At 43.3% G+C, this 21,900-nt stretch overlaps 1 protein-coding gene across 3 annotated transcripts in view; it reads right to left on the bottom strand.

Moving 5' to 3' along the window:
* Window positions 1-21,900, bottom strand: part of LOC310989688 (globoside alpha-1,3-N-acetylgalactosaminyltransferase 1-like) — a 31,006-nt gene that overhangs the window by 932 nt on the left and 8,174 nt on the right. For 2 of the 3 annotated variants that reach the window (XM_083976831.1, XM_083976830.1), the window contains exons 3-11: window positions 18,452-18,529; window positions 14,023-14,055; window positions 10,211-10,255; window positions 9,208-9,264; window positions 9,074-9,106; window positions 7,370-7,504; window positions 5,313-5,445; window positions 1,702-1,894; window positions 134-353 (exon numbers count right to left, since the gene is read on the bottom strand). In XM_083976831.1, the coding sequence (XP_083832957.1) occupies window positions 134-353; window positions 1,702-1,894; window positions 5,313-5,445; window positions 7,370-7,504; window positions 9,074-9,106; window positions 9,208-9,264; window positions 10,211-10,255; window positions 14,023-14,055; window positions 18,452-18,529 (927 nt within the window). The remainder of the gene's footprint in view (window positions 1-133; window positions 354-1,701; window positions 1,895-5,312; window positions 5,446-7,369; window positions 7,505-9,073; window positions 9,107-9,207; window positions 9,265-10,210; window positions 10,256-14,022; window positions 14,056-18,451; window positions 18,530-21,900) is intronic. The other variant, XM_083976832.1, reaches the window with a different exon arrangement.

The following is a 21,900-nucleotide window of genomic DNA, read 5'->3' as shown; positions in this document are numbered from 1 at the left end:
TATAAACATTCAAGGCAGCCGTCAGTGGCAGCCTTTGTGTAGGAAGACGTTCGGCCTCTTATCCACGAGGCTTCATCGCTTCGTAACCCATCGGTCTGACTGGTCGTCACAGCAACAACAGCCCCCCCCCTACCTGTTGAGGTGGCTCTCCTCCTGCCACGCCGCCTCCACGCCGTCCGCGGCGTCGGCCTCGAAGTTTGCGCGGCAGGTCTTGGCGAGCAGGTGGACTTCCTGCAGCGCGCCCCCGAAGGCGCCGCCGCAGTAGTAGAAGTCTCCGTCGTCGGGGCCCATGTAGGCTCGGGACGCCGGCTGCCGCTCGTAGGGGAACCGGCCGCGCTCGTCTCTATAGTAACCTACAGTATTATTACATCAAAACAAAACACGGATGCTTCAATCAAAAAATATATTTTCAATTAAAAAAAAACCTTCACTTCAATCAAAAAAAAACCTTTTCAATCAAAGCAAAAAAGTGTTTGAATGCAAAAATATAGTTCAGACTAAAATAAATGCATTTGAACAGTGTTTTATTTAGATTGAAAATGTTTTCTTTGATAGAAGTGAAGGTTTTTTTGTTTGAAGCAACTTTGTTGATTGAAGTAATGTTGTTTTGTGTTTGGGCCATATTATGGGGTAGGACATTTGTTTCAATTGCAATTCAGTTGCAATTTTCAATCAAAAAAAAAAAATCATTTCAATCAAAAAAAAATCACTTCAATCATAGAAAAAAAGTTTTTGGACGCAAAAAACTATTTCAGACTCAAAATATTGCATTTGAACACTTTTTTTTTAGATTGAAAAGATAGAAAGATATGAAGGTAGATTTGTGTCTTTATTATTCAATCCAAAAAAAAGGATGCTTCAATCAAAAACTATATGTTCAATAAAGAAAAACCTTCACTTCAATCAGAAAAAACCTTTTTAATCAAAGCAAAAAAGTGTTTGAATGCAAAAAATATAGTTTGATTGAAGTAATGTTGTTTTGTGTTTGGGCCATATTATGGGGTAGGACATTTGTGTCTTTATAATTCAATCAAAAAAGAAGTTGCTTCAAACAAAAAAATATATATTTTCAATCAAAAAAATGACTTAAAAAAAAAAAATCACTTCAATCATAGAAAAAAAGTGTTTGAATGCAAAAAAATATTTGAGGCTCAAAAAAATTGCATTTGAACACTTTTTTTTTTTTAGATTGAAAATGTTTTCTTTGATTGAAGTAGGCTAATCTTTTTTGTGTTTGGGCCATATTATGAGTAGGACATTTGTGTCTTAATTATTCAATCCCAAAAAAGTTGAAAATATTTTCAATCAAAGAAAAAACAGTTCAAATGCAAAAATAAAATTGACCCCCCCCCCAAAAAAAAAAAAAAATAATTTGAAGTGTTGTTGTTTTTTCTTGAAAATATTTTTTTTGGTGGAATAGTAAAGACACAAATCTACCTTCATACAGCCACAAGTCGGAACTGATCGTACCCCTCCGCCTCAGACCATAGTCCCTGCAGCCCAACTACACAGCAGACCGGTCCTACCGGTAACCATGGAGACGAGGGTGCAGACCATAGTCCCTGCAGCCCAACTACACAGCAGACCGGTCCTACCGGTAACCATGGAGACGAGGGTGCAGACCATAGTCCCTGCAGCCCAACTACACAGCAGACCGGTCCTATCGGTAACCATGGAGACGAGGGCGCAGCAGCCTCTCACCTGGATGTATCACGGCGACCAGGCTGCCCAGCGACTCGGCCCCCCAGCGGCCGTGGAACTTGGAGTCGACGTCCAGGCAGAAGATGAAGTCAGTGGAGCGGCCGAGCTCCTCCACCAACATCTGGATCAGCTGCATCCGCCGAGCTGAGATCTCCTGCCAGCGGCCGGACGGGGGCACGGAGCGCACCGTCAGCTGGGGGGGGGGGGGGGGGAGAGGAGGTTAAACAGGGACGGGGGCACGGAGCGCACCGTCAGCTGGAGGGGGGGGGGGGGGGTTAAACAGGGTATCATGAGAGCAGAGATCTCCTGCCAGCGGCCGGACGGGGGTTAAACAGGGTATCTGCAGGGTCTTGAAAAGTATTAAGTATTAGAATAATCGCTGTTACTATTATTATTTTTTACTTTTTCCTGTTGTTCTGTTTGTTTGTTTGTTTGCTCGCTTGGTTTTGTCGTTATCGCTGTTGAGTTATTGCTGCCACAATCGTCATTTATTTGTTTTCTATTATTTATTTTTTTATTTTTTTCATTTATGTTTTCAATCTTTGTTTTTGCTTTTTTCCTCTACCCCAATAGTATTATTATGACCAAAGTCACTATTATTATCCACTAAGTCTCTTTTTCACCATTATTATGATCACCATTTATAGAATATACCATAACTGACTTACACAAACACACACACACACACCTAATTTCACATTTTATGTCATTGTAAGTCATCAATGCATGTTCACTGTATTGTCTGTTTTGTTTTTTCCACAATAAAAAAAAAAAAAAAAAAAAAAAAGTATTAAAAGTATTAAAAGGTTATAAATCAATTTTGGGGAAATTAAGACCTTTAAAAAGTATTAAAAAGTCTTTTCACGACTTTATAAAGTCTTAAATTTCGAAGGTATTTTTTCTGAATTAGCTGTCCAAGAGGTTGAGTCCTAAAAAACATTGTGAAAGTGTGTGAATTTATTCATTTTATAAAAAAACAAAGATAAACTGGTTCATGAAAAGAAAAGAAGATTGTTGTATTTGTTTTTTGAGAGTGAAGCAATGTTTTTTTTGATAAACTTTGCCTGATCCCAGCCTATTTTGAATTCTGTTCTATCATAGTGGTCTATAGTCTTTATCACAAATTAAAACTAAAAAAAGTAAAAAAGTGTCACTGATGTAAATGGTTACAGCTTGAAGTGGCGGTGAGGTGTTGAAAAATATTGAGAAGGTCTTGAAAAAGTCTTAAAAAGGTTTTAGAATTAACTTCAGGATTCCTGTATAAACCCTGTTAAATGACCCAGGTGTGTGCTCCGTGTGCTCCTGCTCGCAATATTTTTTTTCGTAGGATAGGTCTGGGAAAGTCCCGCCTTCCCCGCCTCTGATTGGCTGGATGAATTATCCTCAGATTGACGTCATCTCACAACAGTACTGTAGTAAACTAAAATACACACCAACTGAAACTCTAGGTGTAATCAGACGCCATGGCGAAGCGGTTTGCGTTTCCGCCTGCGGTGTGGTGAATCCCAGTTCGATCCCCGCTGGATTCACATTCTGAAAAATTTTGTTTTTAAATTTATATTCCAAGTTTACATTTAGAGTTTGAGAGAAGTGTAACTGTGCCGTTGGTTGGGTTTAGGCAACGAAGAAAGGAGTTGGTTAAGTTCAGTAAAAAGAGCAGGTAGAGGCTAGACAGGCCAGATAAGTAGAGAGAGTCCAGATCTAGACACTTATCACGCTTTACCGACAGCCTGCGTTTCACAGCCGTTTCACAACCAAAACAAACAACCAATCAGGCGAGAGTCCTTCTAGCCAATCAGAGTCGAAAATGGAGCCCATCTAGCCAATCAGAGGCGGGAACGGCGGGAAAGGCGGGACTTTCCCGGACCTATCCTACGAAAAAAAAATATCGCCTCCTACTCAAGGGGGTGGATCTGACTACAGCAGGCGTAGCTCACAGTCGGCCATATTGGAACGGGCAACTGTCTCTGGCTGTGTTCGAAACCACATACTCCATACTACATACTTCCATACTGCATACTTCCATACTCCATACTACATACTAATCGATCATACAGTATGCAGAGCGTTCACACTGCTGCGTACTATGATAACCCACAATGCATTTCGCTCCTGCCCGAGCCGAAATCAGCCGCCCTGAAGCTGATTTCACTTAAGCTCTAAACTCTGTAAATATATAACTTCAGCAACATTTGAAACATTTTCAGGCGAGAAAGTACTACTTCGTATCCCCATGGTGTTGAAAAAATGACAAAATAACACCTATTTACAATTTTAGTCGGACGAAGTCGGACTTCTCTGGCGTTAGTAAAACCAGCCGTAGTGAGCACTGTACTTCCGGTTTCTGTGTCAAAATAAAGCACCCGTTGCAATTGACCATAAAGAAAGCCGTTACAATGACGTCAGTGCTCTTACTTTATAAACAGGAAGTGAACCTGTCCCCACTGTGGCTAGCTTGGAAACGCCGTTTGGACCGACCTCGTGCTCCTCCTTCTCCGTTCTTTTTTTTTTTTTTTTTCGCGGCAAGGAAGAGGCGGTCCTTGACGTCACGTTGCGTTGCATCTTGGGTAGTTTGAGTATGAGTAGTGACCTCATGATGTATACTCAACATTTCGGCCGAATCTAGTATGCATCCGGGAACTTCTCGCCTACTGCAAATCGCATACTGCGCAGTGTGAACATACTGCATACTCAAATCGTTAGTATGAGTAGTACGAGTAGTAGGAGAAGTATGCGGTTTCGAACACAGCCTCTGACTCTTCTGCAGTTACAGTGCAGTAGATAGGTGATCCAGTCATCTGCACTAAAAAAAACGATTCATAACTCATACTCATACATTATTAAAATTATCCGTGATTCTAAATATGCTGCATCATAACTGCATAGACGTTCATAGAAATCAAACCGTTTTGAAATCAGACAAAAACTGAGCAAGTTCTGGTCATTATAGCAGAACATGCAGCAGAGGCTCAATGCTCTGAGGGAGAGAGTTGACCTTACCAAGATGGCCGCCGTGTGGCTTAATGCTCTGAGGGAGAGAGTTGACCTTACCAAGATGGCTGCCGTGTGGCTACGCCGTGTCATTGGGAAACAGCGGTGGGTGAGTCATCTAGTCTTCTTATATATATCTATGCTCCTGCTGATCTGAGCCAGAGAATTTCTAATATTGGTAAATGGTAAATGGACTTGCACTTCTATAGCGCTTTTCTAGTCACTCGGACCACTCAAAGCGCTTTACAATGGAAATCGAAAAGGACAAAACTTCTCAACAATTTCACTTTTAACCTATAATCCATATTAATCTTGCAGAAAATACTACAGTATTTGTGGTTTTTCGACGATTACCAGGTGAAAGGGACAAATTTATCCTTCTAGCTCCATGGGACCGCAGGCGAAAATGCAAACCGCTTCGCCACGGCGTCAGAACACACTAAAGATTTCAGTTAGTGATATTTTAGTTTACTGCAGCACTGTTGTGAGATGACATTGGATGGCCAAATAGAATAACCAATCAGAGGAGAGCTCATCTAGCCAATCAGAGGCGGGAAAGGCGGGACTAACCAAAGACTTTCTTTGACCTATCCTACGAAAAAAACTATTGCTTCCTGTACCTGTCGGCCGGCGGCCATCTTGACTTGGGGCACGTCGTCCGGCCGGTCGGTGAAGACGAACACGTGGACGTTGAAGCCGACGAAGAAGTGCTGCTCGGCGGTGGAGAGGAAGTCTGAGAGGAACTGGATGTACCTGTGGACACGGGGAGAGCGTCACGCACACACACACACACATACACACACACACACACACACACACACACACAGACACACACAGAGAGACACACACACACACACACACACACACACACAGAGACACACACACGCACACACACACATGGGAGGCCGTTTAGGGTGAAAACATTGAAATACATGCACATACACACTGAAAATGTCCACACCCTCCCACCTTCTCACACAGCGGGATATAGGCTGTGTGTGTGTGTGTGTGTGTGTGTGTGTGTGTGTGTGTGTGTGTGTGTGTGTGTGTGTGTGTGTGTGTGTGTGTGTGTGTGTGTGTGTGTGTGTGTGTGTGTGTGTCCGGAAGTTGTTTCAGTGTAACAGGAAGGCACGGCCATCTTGGACAGCTGCTTCTCTCTCCAGAGGTTTAGGGATGTGGAACTAAATATTATTCCTAAATCTGTGAGCACGTGATGAATTGTGCGTATGGGTTAGAGCCTAGACCCACAATCTGTCACTACAGGCACATCACCTGCTGCTCATAAAGATTATTAATCATTCACCCTGATTTTATTTTGAAAATTAGGACAGGAAGTAGTGGGTTTTGGACGGTTTAATCACGTGCTCACAGATTTAGGAATAATATTTAGTTGGACATCCCTAAACCTACAGAACAAGCTGACCTACAGAGAAGCAGCTGTCCAAGATGGCCGTGCCTTCCTGTTACACTGAAACAACACACACACTCACACACACACACACACACACACACACACACACACACACACACACACACACAGTAGCCTATATCCCGCTGTGTGAGAAGGTGTGTGGACATTTTCAGTGTGTGTCTGCACATCATGTCAATATACAGTACAGGCCAAAAGTTTGGACACACCTTCTCATTCAATGTGTTTCCTTTATTCTCACTGAAGGCACCAAAACTATGAATGAACACGTGGAATTAACAAAAAAGTGTGAAATAACTGAAAACACGTCTTTTCTTCTTTGTCTTCTCTTTCTTCTTTTCTTCTTCCTCTCCTTCCTCCTCCTCCTCCTCTATCTCTGCCCCCACCAATTCTAGTTTCTTCAAAGTAGCCCCCCTTTGCTCTGATTACTGCTTTGCACACTCTTGGCTTCTCTTGATGAAGCCTCGCATCACCAGGCTCTTTAGACAAGTGAAGAGCCTGGTGTCAGTTACCTCCGATTTAGTCTGCATTCTGGTTCCTGTCTGTAGCGGAGACCGAAATCACCAAATTCACCAAAATAAAAGTGTTCACCAACATAAAACTTATAAAATAAACATTAACTTGTAATACAATAAAAGCAAAATGTTAACTTAATGCCTCGGGGACTTTCTTGTCAATTATATTCCTTAAATTAAAGAGTTTTACCGCATTTTATTAGCTCGGTGCTTTTATTTTGAAGGAAAGGTCTGTCTCTCTCGCCCTGGATCCGTTTCCTACCAAAACAGCGAGTCAACGGCCCCAGACTACTCTTGATGAGCTTCAAGAGGTGAACCTTCAACCTGACCTGAACATGGTTTTCACTTCACAGGTGTCAGTGTGAAGCCTTGTCAAGGTTCATTAGTGGAATTTCACTGAGAATCTACAATGTAAATAGTCATGAAAATAAAGGAAATGCATTGAGTGTGTCCAAACTTTTGGTCTGTACTGTATGTGCACGTATTTCAATGTTTTCACCCTAAACGGCCTCCCATAGAGACACACACACACACACACACACACACACACACACACACACACACACACACACACACACACACACACACACACAGACACAGACACACACACAGACACACACACACACAGACACACACACACAGACACACACACACAGACACAGACACACACACACACACACACACACACACACACACACACAGAGACACGTGCTGCCTTCAGGGAGCGTCGTACTTCCCCACGGCGAACACGGTGGCGGCGACGCTGACGTTCCTGGGCCGGTAGATGCCGTCCACCAGACCGGGGTCGAAGGTTCCCTCCCACACCACGGGCGCCAGCCAGGGCGTCATGGTAACCACGTCCGTACGACTACAACGAGAGACACGCTCACAAACACACAACAACAACAACAACAACAACAACAACAACAACAACAACAACAACAACTGGCAAGGCACGGCAGTTTTATCTGTATAGCAACGTTTTTACCAACAGTTTGTCTCAAAGGGCTTTTACATCCCATAATAACACACTGCAAAAACTCACAAATCTGACCAAGAATATTTGTCTTATTTCTAGTCAAAACAAATCGTTCTTCTGTTCGGCCATACCTTTGGCACTTAACTAGTCCTTCATACTTTGTGCTATTTCAACAATTCTCACATCAAAATGTTCAGCCTTTTCGGGACAGGTGTGCTATTACTTTTCTCTTTTCAACTATTCATACTTTTTGCAATATTCAACTATTTCTCTTTCCCCATAGAGAATGCATTGGAACAGTCTTGAAACTCTTCAAATCTTCTTCAACCTCTCTTCTCCACAACTCTGTCTGTAGTCCAGTTGGTAAGGTGGCCGCTTGCCAACCCCAAGGTCACTAGTTCGAATCCAGGCTAAGCAATCTTGTTATGTGATGTTGAATTCTGCTCCCCTCCCCCACCCTCAATTGGTTACAGGTGTTCGTTAAGAGAGGCATTAATTGCTACTGCCACTCTTGGTGTGGCTAATTTCTGCACTTTCCTTACCTTTTTTTTTAAGCAGGAGCCAGTGATCCTCTTATTAAAGGTTTTCTTTGCCCCTCACATACTGTCTCTACCTGTAGCCTAGTGGTTAGCTTGCTGAGCTGGAGACCTGAAGGATACTGGTTCAAATCTTGCCTCAATAACAATTATAGTGAATTATTTTCCCAGTCGTCCTCTGTTGACTTCTGATAACTTGCTTCATGTTGAAACTGCTGCTCTCAGCCTGAAATTCACAGAAATTTTCATTCTAAGTCATTCAAGCTTGACTCTCAAGCTTTCTTGGTGTTGACAGTGTTTCCAACAGGTGCAGCTTTGGGCTCGTTAACTTCAGAGTGAGACAGAGTGCAGATCATTAACAGACAACAGTCTCTACAACTGTGTGTACACTGTGGCCTAGAGGAAGAGTGGAAGTCTACTGACCATGAGGTTGTGGGTTCGATTCCGACCTTGGTCAAACATTTGTATGGTGATCACTGCTTGCGCTATTTGCTAATTCTGCAACAGCGTTCAGCTGCTTTCAGCAGTCACACCATTTCCATTCTTGGAAATGCTTTTTCTAGTTCTACTAAAAATCAGACTCATCACATTAAAAGCAGCTTGTTTTTAGACACTTTTTACTTCTTTCAAGCAGATTTTCACTTGAAATAAGTAGAAAAATCTGACAGTGGAGCAAGTTTTTCTTCCTTATTACAAACACAAAAAACTTGCTTTCACTGGCAGATTTTTCTACTTATTTCAAGTGAAAATTAGTTTGAAACAAGTTAAAATGATCTAAAAACAAGTTAATTTTTAGGCGATGAGTCTTATTTTAAGAGAAAAGAGTTTAGTTTTGACTAGAAATAAGACAAATATTCTTGGACAGATGTTGAGTTTTTGCAGTGCACCATCAGCAACAGCAGGTGTGTGTGGCGACGCTCACCCCTTCACGATGCTCGGCTGCTGATACCGCACACTGCAACACAACACAAACAGGAAGTAGAGTCGGTGCTTTTATTCTGAAAAACCGTCACAGCACAAGAAGGCAAAACCAGGAACTGAGACGAAGGAACTCACTGTTCGAGGACGACGAGGGGGAAGTGACGAGTCCTGAAGACCGGCTCAGCAGCAGGCCTGCACACACACACACACACAAAGAAACACACACACAAAGAAACATACACACAAAGAAACATACACACAAAGAAACACACACAGGGGTTAAAGTTCTCCGTCGCCACAACAGATTTCCATCAATGGGAAAAAATGAGGGGAGAAAAAAAAAGGCTCCAGGTGTTTGTGTTGTGGTTTACTGACGCTGCTGCTCTCAACCAGTAAAACCAGTAAAACCAGTGAAACCAGCACCGTTGTGTTAACCAGCCAGCACCGTTGTGTTAACCAGCCAGCACCGTTGTGTTAACCAGCCAGCACCGTTGTGTTAACCTAGTTGCCCAGCACCGTTGTGTTAACCAGCCAGCACCGTTGTGTTAACCTAGTTGCCCAGCACCGTTGTGTTAACCAGCCAGCACCGTTGTGTTAACCTAGTTGCTCCACTAGACCAGTTCTGACTTCACTTTAAGTTTCATTCTCTCCAGCCGTTCTGGCCTTGTTGCCACAGTGACAGGAGCCTCAGTCAGCAGTTAGTTACTCAATGTGCTTTTTATCTGAAACAACTGTTCCCTTCATGTTCTCTTCAGAGTTCACCACAATGCCTAGAAATCTAGACGCCCCCTAGCAGCAGCTAATATTTACATTTTAATGATATTGTCAGGCTACTGACGATGCTTCATTTATGGGTTAAAATCACTAGTCCTACTGAAGTTCAACTTGAACTTCAACTTGAACTTCAACTTTCAGAACAAGGTTCCTTCATCAGGTTTAAAATACAAGGCAAGAAATGACCACAATTTAAAGGTAGGTAGGTAGGTCGGCTACACCGGACGAAGTGGAGGGGGGGGGAGTGGGGGTTGGGGGTTGGGGGGGGCAGCTTGCAAAAACTATTTCAGTCAAAAGATTTTTTTTTGCTTCAACCCTTAAACACAGGTGAGAGAGAAGGGGGCGGAGCCTGAGTGACACTGACCCGTCAGACTGTGAGTCGTCCGTCTGCTCCAAGGTCCCGATGACTCTGCAACACACACACACACACACACACACACACACACACACACACACACACACACACACACACACACACACACACACACACACACACACACACACACACACACACACACACACACACACACACACACACACACACACACACACACAGACCAGTGAACAGGTGAGAGACTGAAGCTGTGTGTGTGTCTGTGTGTGTGTGTGTGTGTGTGTGTGCGTGTGTGTGTGTGTGTGTGTGTGTGTGCGTGTGTGTGTGTGTGTGTGTGTGTGTCTGTGTGTGTGTGTGTGTGTGTGTGTGCGTGTGTGTGTGTCTGTGTGTGTGTGTGTGTGTGTGTGTGCGTGTGTGTGTGTGTGCGTGTGTGTGTGTGCGCGTGCGTGCGTGCGTGTGTGTGTGTGTGTGTGTGTCCAGTGGTGTACTGGTCGTTGGACGCGAGGGTGCGCCTCCCCCCAGTCTTTTTCTTTTTCTAAAGAGGAACTAAGCTGATTTCTCCTGTGACTCTGCTACATTTTCACCTCAATTAAAAAGCTCTGGAGTAATTGTGATTGTTAAAGGTTGAATATGTAGAATATTTATTAAAAGCTATATTTTTTCAAAAATAATACATCCAGGGGGCATTTATTGCTTTTCCATAAAAACATTTTTTTTAGTCTGAATTATTATTATTTTTTTTTTTGACGGGGTCGACAATGACTTTCTTCCAACGTTCTGTTTACATTCGTACCTGCCCGTAGCCGACATGTGGCTCAGTTCTCCGCTGTTTTCCTGCCTCCTCCCGGTCGGATGTGTCTGTTTCCAACCAAGCCTTTTTAATAATCAATAGGTGGATCAATGGATTATCATATACATGTTAGGATGGGTGTATTTGTGTAGTCTTATCTGTCATAAACACGTTAGTTGAGGAGAGCAGTGACAGCGGAGGCTCTGAGCAGCAGCAGAGAGCCTCCACTCTCCCTGTAACACGCTACAAGTCATTTATTCTGCTGTTAACTCTTTCGCGACCACACTAATTCCTCAGCACATCCGCTCAGGACCACATGTTTTTGGCTATTTGTTTACCTTTTATCTCACGTCGAACCGAACTCTGTACGTCACCTAGAAACAAACGGTCTTCACGTGGTTGAAGAGTGACTTTACAACGTGCTTCTCGAAAAAACGGCGAGTTTTTCCGCCGTTTCGTTCGTGAGTACGAAGTAGGAGAAGAGAGCTGGGTTTCTCCAAAAACGGAGCTCCCGCTCTAGTTTCAGAGAAAAACGCACTTTTGTGTCAAGTGGCAATCGGCTCATTTTACCGGTACTCTGCAGTGTGGCATGTCTCCCAAATCATTTCTACGGCTAAATAAATATATTTGTAGGTAAATCTGGGGGGTGTGGCAGCGTGGAGAGCAGCGGTGCAGCGGTGTGGGTCTCTGGCTGCAGCGCAGCAGCTCCGTGACACTGCTGTGTGACTCGCCGGCGATGAGTGCTATGGGGCGGGGGCGGCCGGTCACAGCCCCCGCTGCTCAGCACCCGCTCTGCTGCTCAGCGCCCGCTGCTCAGCGCCCGCTCCACTGCACCGTGAAAACAGCAGTGATAACCGGCTTTCAGATCCGAGTCTCCAAACCAGAAACGTTTGTAACAGCACCGGTAAAAGTCGCCAGATTTGTCGTCGGTCGCTTTTGTCAAAAGAGGGTTTGGAAAGTCGCCAGATTCAGCGAGAAAGTGGCAACACTGTAGCCGACAGCCGCACAGCGCTGCACGCTGTCCCCACAGCAGCATTCAAGGAGAACGATTACTCAAACAAAACCAAGATCACACAGTTTATAAAAAACATTATGTTTTGATTTTAGTTTAAAACAGTTTTACATATCAGAGGAACCATATTCACACACAGGGTACCTCAGAGTGTCTATTATTGTAATCTGTAAAAAAACGGTTTTGACGAGTTTACTCGTCAATGGTCGCGAAAGAGTTAATGACGGTAAAATGAAACATAAGGTAAATATCCTGCATAGTTCTCCTCCTCTGCTGTCCTCTGATCAGAGTCCCTAGCAACGGCCTGTTTTACCTAGCAACGGTCTGGCAATCGACTGCTGGAATTCTTTTTCTGTTGTTGTTCTTGTAATTCTACATAGTCAACCTTTAACTACATGACTTGTAACTTGTTACCGTGACAACGGAGGCTCTCTGTCTCCACCTGGCGTCTCACGGCTGCAAACCAACCCTGTAACATCAGTGTAGTAGCTCCCTGGCTGCCGCCCCGCTGTCCCACACACGTTGTAACATCGTAACGTTAGTCACCGCTCCCTACTGATTTTTCACCGGCTTCGTTGTAAACAAATCCACATGGCCAAGCGGAGGCGGAGCGGTGTCATAACAGCAGAAAAGAAATGGGGTTTTTTCCCCCTAGAAATGACTATGGAGAGCTGCACATAGAAAAAAACTAAGAAAAACACGCACTCTCCAACAAAACTCTCAGGAACAAACTAAAGAGGTGCACGGCCGAAAGATAAACTTAAAGAAACAGAAGAAAGAAAAAAGATTTGAATGGGTCTATTTACCTGTGGATTTGCCTGTGATATTTGATATGACTGGGTTGTTGAATATTTGTTATTTTTCTATATATTGTTACATTTTTCTATATATTTCTATTTTTCTAATGTCTGTAATTTGTTATTTGTCTGGAATGTTAATACTGATCAATCAAGTGATTAACCACACCTGTGATATTTAAATGCATCACTTCCTGCTGTATGTTGCACACTGAGGAAGACGTTGTCCAAACCGCTTTGTGCATGTTAAGCGCCGACGCAGTTTGTAATAAAGGACAATGAGAAGGACACGAGTGCTGCTGGCCTTTCTTCTGTTTCTTTAAGCTGCACATAGAGCCATTAGAAACAAATGCAACTGATTTTTAAAATGTATTTCATTTTGATGTTGTTAACTTACAGGCTTTGTTAGTTTTAGGTTCAATATGTGCAAAAAGGTCAATGTTCTCAGTAAACAACCAGTCCGGCCCGGGACTTGTAGCTACCAATTTTTAAAGTTTGGCCCACAGCGAATTTGAGTTTGACCCCCCTGGTCTAGAGATTAAAACTTTGTCTTGGACTTTGGAGTGAGTGATTGTGACAGAGGCATCACAGTCTAGTTCAGTCTAAACTCTCTGTGGCAGTGGACGGTGGTTCAACGACTTCACAGATTTTGTATTTCAATGGCGTCCACCCAGTAAAACAATCCACACTACACCACCGTGTGTGTGTGTGTGTGTGTGTGTGTGTGTGTGTGTGTGTGTGTGTGTGTGTGTGTGTGTGTGTGTGTGTGTGTGTGTGTGTGTGTGTGTGTGCAGGGTTCCTTGAAATTTCCAAATTCCAGACTTTTTCCAGACCCTAATTTCCAGACTTCTCGGTAAAAGAAAATCAAATAATTTGTGATATTTAAGTAAATAGACGTGCATAATATTAAAAAAAGCATGCAATTTATCATTTGTTTTCATTATTCTGAATGAGTATGCCATTATGCAATCAAATAATTTCCAGGAGATCGTAGCTAGATACAATAGTGCATACACAATAATTAACCCAGATAACTTCAGATGAGACCAAACCAAGATAAGATAAATAAAATAAATATATTTCCATACAATAGTTTCCATTTTCCATACTTTTAAAGACCTGGAAATGTATAAAATCAAATTCCATACTTTCCCATACTTTCCATACTTGCGTAGGAACCCTGTGTGTGTGTGTGTGTGTGTGTGTGTGTGTGTGTGTGTGTGTGTGTGTGTGTGTGTGTTACCTGTAGAGCTGCAGGATGTAGCAGTACACGACTCTGGGGGTTTAAACACAAACACAGTGATTGATCAATAATCAATAATCAATAATCCTCTGTGACATCACAATAGATTATTATTATTACTAAAACAACCTGCTGCATAACACACGTATCTACACTGACACACACACACACACACACACACACACACACACACACACACACACACACACACACACACACACACACACACACACACACACACACACACACACACACACACACACACACACACACACACACACACACACACACACACACACACACACACACACACACACACACAGAGCTAAACCGTTTCTCACGTCTACACAACTTTAAACACATTTTCTGCTTCACACACTTTGTCATTGAAAATGCCACTTTATAAATCCACTGAACTGTATTTCTGTTTCTGTTTTCATTATTTCATTTCATGAGTATCAATCACCATGGAAACTCTACTCAATTTGACTTTTACATAATTATCAATATTTGTATTATCTATTGGATCATTTATTTGAACTTTCAGACCTGTGACACTGTCAGAAGAACATGGAATCACCTGTTCATGCTGTTCCTATTTTTGGCCTTTTCTACTTTTTTACTCAGATATGGAACAAAAGAATTTAAAGCTTTTAACAAGAAACATTCTGTAAGTGTGTTGAAGTATGTAAAGCTTGAAATATCAATAAACACATTTGTTCAAAAATAAATAAATGAATAAATTCACTAAACGCGTTTCTCTGCATGAGACACGACACTCTGACATGTTGGTCATTTCACAACGCTGCCGTTCAGAATGACACTATGAGCTGATTGGTTCAGAATGACACTGTGAGCTGATTGGTTCAGAATGACACTATGAGCTGATTGGTTCAGAATGACACTATGAGCTGATTGGTTCATATATAAAACAACTAGTAGAGCAGTCGACTAGACTGACAAATAGAATTCATCTTTTCTTTACAAACAAACCTGATAGAATATTCAACACATATCATTTCATTTCCTGCCTCTTGTCTCTGACCGACAGCATCTTTCTATAGTTGTAGGTTTACCAGACCCTCTAGAGCAGGGGGGTCAAACTCATTTTACTTCAGGGGCCACAAACAAACAGCACAACTGGATCTCAAGTGGGCCGGACCAGTAGAATAATAGCCTGATAAGCTAGAAATAAAAATAATAACTTTTCCCTTTGTATTATACAATGTTTACAGTTACTGAACTATTCTTTTACAAAACATATTATGAACAATCTGAAATTTCTTGATAAAAATACATGTGCAATTTCAACAATCCCTCAATCCCTCAGAAACCCTCACATCAATCCACTGCTGTTCTTTATAAAACAAGGGACATGTTGAATAAGAAATGTCTGCATATTTTATATGATTCTCTTATATTTCCATATTTGACACACTGCGTTGAAGTTTGGGGAAATGTTTATAAAACAAACATAGACGCTATAATCAAGCTTAAAAAAAGAGTCATTAGAATAATAAACATTGTGAACCTACTAACCCACTATTTATAAGATCTGGGGCCGTATTCACAAAGCCTTTTATCTTACCGCTAGGAGTGCTCCTAACTCGCACTAAAAGTTTTTACGTAGGAGTTTTTTCTTAAAAGCTATTCACAAAGCCGCTGAGACCTACTCTTACTAAGGACAAATCACTAAGAGCAGAGTAAGAGTGACGCCCCTGGTGACGCCCCGTTGCTATGGATTACGTCAATTCTCGTGCACGAATTCGAGGCGCTCAACACGGTGATTGGTTGTTGAGTGCCGTCTAGCGCACCCACCAACTTTTTAAAAATATTTTTGGCTCACATCAGCATGACTGCATCGCAGCGGTCACAGTTACCTCGGTCCGACCGTTGAGACGCCTATATTGGACAGTCTGTCACCGTCCCGTTTTATAGCGAAAATGTTGTAGATGACAAAAAAAAAAAAAAAAAAAACACCGACAAAAAGGCTCTTTGGGCATCAAAGGGCAAAGGGGCAGGTGCTCCAGCACCCCCCTCTGCAGCAATTCGCAGTCCTCCATACATTTGCCTGGCTGCAGCCATCTCCGATTCTTTGTGAATAGGTCTTACTGAGGTAGGAGTCCTCACGAGGACTTTTCAGCTCTCCCAGACTGAGGAGCTACTTTTAGGCCTAAAATACTTTGTGAATTACTCTTATTTAAAAAAAAACTAGGAGTCCTAAATTTAAGACTGACACGCCCACTTTTTTTAGGAGTTGCTCCTAAATTCGGCCCTTAGGAGCTACTTTTAACCTTAAGATTCTTTGTGAATACGGTCCCTGATGCATTAAAATGTTCAGATATTGTGTTCCTAAAGACAATGGAAATCATTTTTCGAGTAAAGAACAACAGCCTTCCAGTTTGTATCCTTCAGTTATTTAAATTAAGAAAAGGAAACTATCATTTAAGAGGGTTATTGATTTTTGAAATGTGTAAAGTTAGTGAGAACTAACATAAAATAGAAATGTGTTTCAGTCTTAGGAGTTAAAATGTGGAATAAGCTCAGTGATGAGTTGAAGACATGTAGTTCTTTGTTGAGTTTTAAGAAAGCCTTGAAATGTAAAATAATGAAAAATGATAACATTCAGTAATGATTACTTTCATCTTATTATTCTGGACTGTTGAGATTCTAGGTCATTTAACTTCATAGAGTGTAAAGGAGGAGAGGCTGATACACAGTAAGACTTGGGCTTCAGCCTGTTCCCTTTTCAGTCACTGTAGGATATTTTCTTTTTGTGTGTGTGTGTGTGTGTGTGTGTGTGTGTGTGTGTGTGTGTGTGTGTGTGTGTGTGTGTGTGTGTGTGTGTGTGTGTGTGTGTGTGTGTGTGTGTGTGTGTGTGTGTGGTTGCAATTGTGTATAATATGTGCTGGCTAAACTGTTCACACAGAATGGTTGATTTTGATGTTGGTGTTGTATGACCGAAATAAACACATTTCAATTCAATTAAAAAAAACAACAACACAGACAGAAAGCAGCAGCAACGTGATGCTGTGGGACACAAGCCTCAGTTTCCAGTAATAGGCCTGATAGGCTCCATGTTATGACCATAACTTGGAACTATTTTAGGCTATAGCCTGATACTCTGCACAGCACAGGCAGACGCCCACATCACCACAGGCGCTGCTTCACAGTCAGGAATGTTCTCAACAGGTCTAACATTCACTGTCTTTGTATTACTGCACTTATTGTAACGGTATTCAGTATCTTTTCTCCTTCTGTAGCCTGACCAGGGACAAAGACTGACCATTAGCTGCAGCTACACGTCTTGTATCTGACCAGGGACAAAGACTGACCAGTAGCTGCAGCTACACGTCTTGTATGCATCACATTTTTCATTCTTTGTGGCAATGTTGTATGTATCGTCCCTGTTAAATAAACATTAAAATACATTTTTAAAAAAAAGAAAAAAGAAGAGCTTATAATAAATCACACAAATCTTCCTGTTATTCAAAGACTGGCTCGGCGGCCTGTTAATTAATAGACAGTCTGCTCAGCTCAGTTGTGCAGCAGAACCTGAGTTTTCCAGGTTAGTAAGTGGAGTTAAACATGACGTCATGTGTGCGTACAACCGATTGTTCATTAATGTGCATTGTCGTCAGATAGTCTACAGTCTACACAATAAATGAAATGAAACGAAGGTCAAGGAGTGTGTGTGTCTTTGTGTGTTTGTGTGCTGCCTGATAATTGTGTTTACTTTGCTTTTTGTGCAGCTGAATGGAGATCTGGACCAGGATGTGGACCAGGATGTGGACTCACTGTCGCTGGTGACTGAGATGGAGTCAAAACCTCCAGACTGTCCCTTTAACGACAGACTACTGGCAGCTCAAACCCTTCTAGAGTCTGACTCCTCTCAGAGGTCAGAGGTCAGAGGTCAGAGGTCAGAGGTCATGGTGTCAAGAACTATGAGACAAACTGTTTGTAAAAATGGGATAAACTGCCTTGTCTTAGTACTTAGTGTGTTGATAGTAGTGGTTGAACTACATTACCCACAATGCCATATATGTAGTCACATGTTGGTGACGTCGGTGTTCAATATGTCTACCTGTAGTTGGTCAGTAAAGCTGCATGAAACCTATGCAGCGGTGTGTTCATTGAGAGCAACAAACATAACATGGTGTCAGGAACGGACTCTCACGGTCCGCGCTGAGATTAGCGGACGGAGGGAGAGCTTCGCCGAAGAGCGAGACGGAAAAGCAGCCGGAAGCGCTGTTAGCAGCAGGCTAACGTTACAGCTAGCGGCAACACAGCGGATAGCGGTCGACGCGAGTTCACCTGAAAAAGACAGAGCAACGCCATGGATAACTTACTCACTCCACCGTCATCGATGAGGTTTGATGGCAATCTCGCTGAAAATTGGAAACGGTTTAAGCAGAGATTCAACATTTACCTGGATGCAAGTGGAGCGGGCGGAGACGACGAGAAGAAAAAAGCGTCCATTCTCCTCCATGTGATCGGCGAAGAGGCTCTGGAAATATACAACAGTTTCCACATAAGTGACGGTGAGCTGGAACTAGATGTCTTAATGACGAAGTTTGAGGAGTACTTTGTACCAAGCACAAACGTCACATACGAGAGATACAAGTTTTTTATTTGTGATCAGAAACAAGGAGTGAGTTTTGATCAGTATTATGCGGAGCTGCTTACATTGGCCAAGTCATGTGAATTCAGTGATTTAAAAGACCAACTCATTAAGGATAAAATAGTCACGGGAATACCAGACAACGCACTGAGGGAAAGGCTGCTGCGTGAAAAAACCTAAACCTGGAGAAGGCAGTGCAAATGTGCAGAGCTGCAGAGACCACATGGGCGCAGGCGAAGGAGCTGCGGAGGGACGGCGCGGCTGTGCACGCTGTAAAAGCAGATTGCCGGCCGGCAAAAAGATTCCCAAGACAAAGACGCGCAGAATCTCACACAGAGAAAAAAGAGAGCGGCGCCTGTAAAAGATGTGGAGGTGCACACCTGCCAAACAAATGTCCAGCATTTGGTAAGACTTGCAATAATTGTGGCAAAATGAACCATTATGCAAAGTGCTGCAGAGCCACTGTGACTATGAAAAAGAAAGTGCACACACTTGAGGAAGAGTCAGAGGAATTATTTGTGGACTGCTTGCTCAAAGAAGATGTTGTGTTGGAACTGTCAGAGGATACAGGAGATGATGAATGGATAGTGCCAATAACTGTGAATGGCACAATTATGCCGTTTAAGCTTGATACGGGAGCACAAGCAAATCTGATGTCTGAGGCTGATTACAGACAACTCACAGTTAAAAGCAAAATTTATCCTGCCAGGACTAGAGTGCGAGGCTACACTGGAGAAACGGTTCTGGTTAAAGGGTGCTGTGTGGCAACATTTGAGCATGGGGGACGTCGTCTTAAGGCTCAGCTGTTGGTCGTGGCACAGGCGGTACAGCCCATATTAGGCCTGAAAGCTTGTGAAAAACTCAACCTGGTCAAGAGAGTCTATGTGGTAGCATCACAGCCTCACAGGGATCAGCATTCTTTCATGGAGTAATACAAGGATGTTTTTGAAGGACTTGGATGCTTGCCGGGGGAGCACAAAATCCATATTGATGAAACTGTGGCTCCTGTTGTCCATGCATGCAGAAAAGTGCCATTCGCACTAAGGGAAAAATTAAAGCAAGAACTTGCCCGCATGGAAACACTTAAAGTTATACACAAAGTGGACGAGCCAACAGACTGGGTAAGCTCACTAGTGGTCTTCCAAAAGAAAAATGGATCACTGAGAACTTGCTTAGACCCAAAAGACTTGAATAAAGCTATTAAGAGGGAGCACTTTAAGTTGCCCACGAGGGACGAAATCATGTCTCAGTTTGCAGGTGCCAAGTGGTTCAGCAAGCTTGATGCGTCGTCAGGGTTCTGGCAGATGAAGCTTGATGAGGCCAGCTCAAAGCTCTGTACGTTTAACACTCCAGAGGGGCGTTATCGCTTTCTACGCCTGCCATATGGGATCCTGTCTGCTCCAGAGGTATATCACAAAACGATCCACATGTTATACGAACACATACCTGGAGTTGACACCATGATGGACGACATCATTGTTTGGGGGTCCACCAAGGAGGAACACGACATCAGGCTGAAACAGGTACTGGACACCACCAGAAAAGTGAACCTGAAACTGAACAGAGATAAGTGTGAACTAGGAGTAAAGAGGCTGACCTTCGTAGGCGATGTCCTTTCGGAGGACGGGGTGCAGCCAGACCCCAGAAAGACGTCTGCTATTGTGAACATGGACAGACCCAAAAACAAAGAAGAGGTCAGACGTTTTCTGGCCAAGTTCGTCCCAATGTTGTCCACTCAATCTGCACCGCTCAGATGTCTTCTAGAGCAGAAAAATGAGTGGGTGTGGTCACATGAACAGGAAGAGAGTTTCCTGGCTCTCAAAAGACTCTTAACTGAGGAGCCAGTGCTGAAGTTCTTTGATCCAGACAAGCAAGTCAGAATTTCAGCTGATGCATCCCAGTATGGACTCGGAGCAGTTCTTCTGCAGCAGCATGAGGCAGCATGGCAGCCAGTGGCTTATGCCTCAAGAGCCCTGAGCAGTGCAGAGCATTGAGAACGCTCAAATAGAAAAAGAACTCTTGGCTAGCACATACGGGTGTGAGCGTTTCCACCAATATGTCTATGGACAAGCATTTGAAGTGGAGACTGACCACAGGCCGCTGGTCTCCATCATGTCAAAGCCGCTGATTGACTGTCCCATGCGCATACAGAGAATGTTGATACGGCTGCAGAGATACGACTTCAAGATGATCTATACACCTGGGAAGTATATGTTCGCTGCTGACGCTCTGTCACGGGCAGTAGACAAAAGTGAAAGAGCAGATGACAGGACGAATGCAGACACCGAAGCTTATGTCAACATGATCGTCACTTCCCTGCCTGTTTCTGATGACAGGATGGAGCGCGTCAGACAAGCAACAGAGTTGGACGACACAATGGAAAAGCTCAAGCAAGCAATATTGTCAGGTTGGCCAGCACAGAAAAATGACTGCCCCAGACAGATTCAGGACTACTGGGCATGCAGAGCCGAACTGTCTGTTGTAAATGATGTTGTGTTCAAGGGAAACAAGTTCGTCATTCCAGTGGCGCTGCGCAAAGAGATGCTTGGCAAAATACATGAAGGACATCTAGGGGAGGAAAAGTGCAAGCGCAGAGCCCGTGAAGTCATGTATTGGCCAAGAATGAATCAAGACATCAGTCAGACCACGGCTTCCTGTGAAGTATGTCTCACCTACAGGCCCAAGCAGCAAGCGGAGCCACTCATGCCACACGTCGTGCCTGATAGGCCCTTCTACAAGGTGGGAGTAGATTTGTTTGACTGCAATGGAAAAAGTAATATTGTTCTCACAGACTACTTTTCAAATTATCCGGAGGTCGCCACATTACAGTCAACGACCAGTAAAGCAGTAATCACTTTCCTGAAAGCTGCATTTGCCAGACACGGGGTTCCATGTGAAGTGGTGTCAGACAACGGTCCCCAGTTCTCCAGTGGTGAGTTTGCCTCGTTTGCAAGGGAATGGGGTTTTCATCACATCACTTCAAGCCCGCATTACCCTAGATCCAATGGTCTGGCAGAAAGTTCAGTGAAGGTGGTGAAAAATCTTATGAGGAAAGCACAAGATGGACATGAGGATTTCCACAAGAGCCTCATGATCTACCGCAGCGCGCCTCTGCAGAACGGTTTGTCTCCAGCTCAGATGCTAATGGGCCGGCGCCTGCGCACAAACCTTCCTGTGATGGAGGAGCTGTTGACACCCAGAGGTGCACATACGATCAAGGCTGACAAGGAAAGAGGTAAACAGAAACAAAAACAGCA

This window comes from Trachurus trachurus, assembly GCF_905171665.1.
Source record: "Trachurus trachurus genome assembly, chromosome: 8".
Lineage (NCBI taxonomy): Eukaryota > Metazoa > Chordata > Actinopteri > Carangiformes > Carangidae > Trachurus > Trachurus trachurus.
Note: the sequence above shows the minus strand (reverse complement) of the source record. Positions and strands in the feature narration are given on the sequence as shown.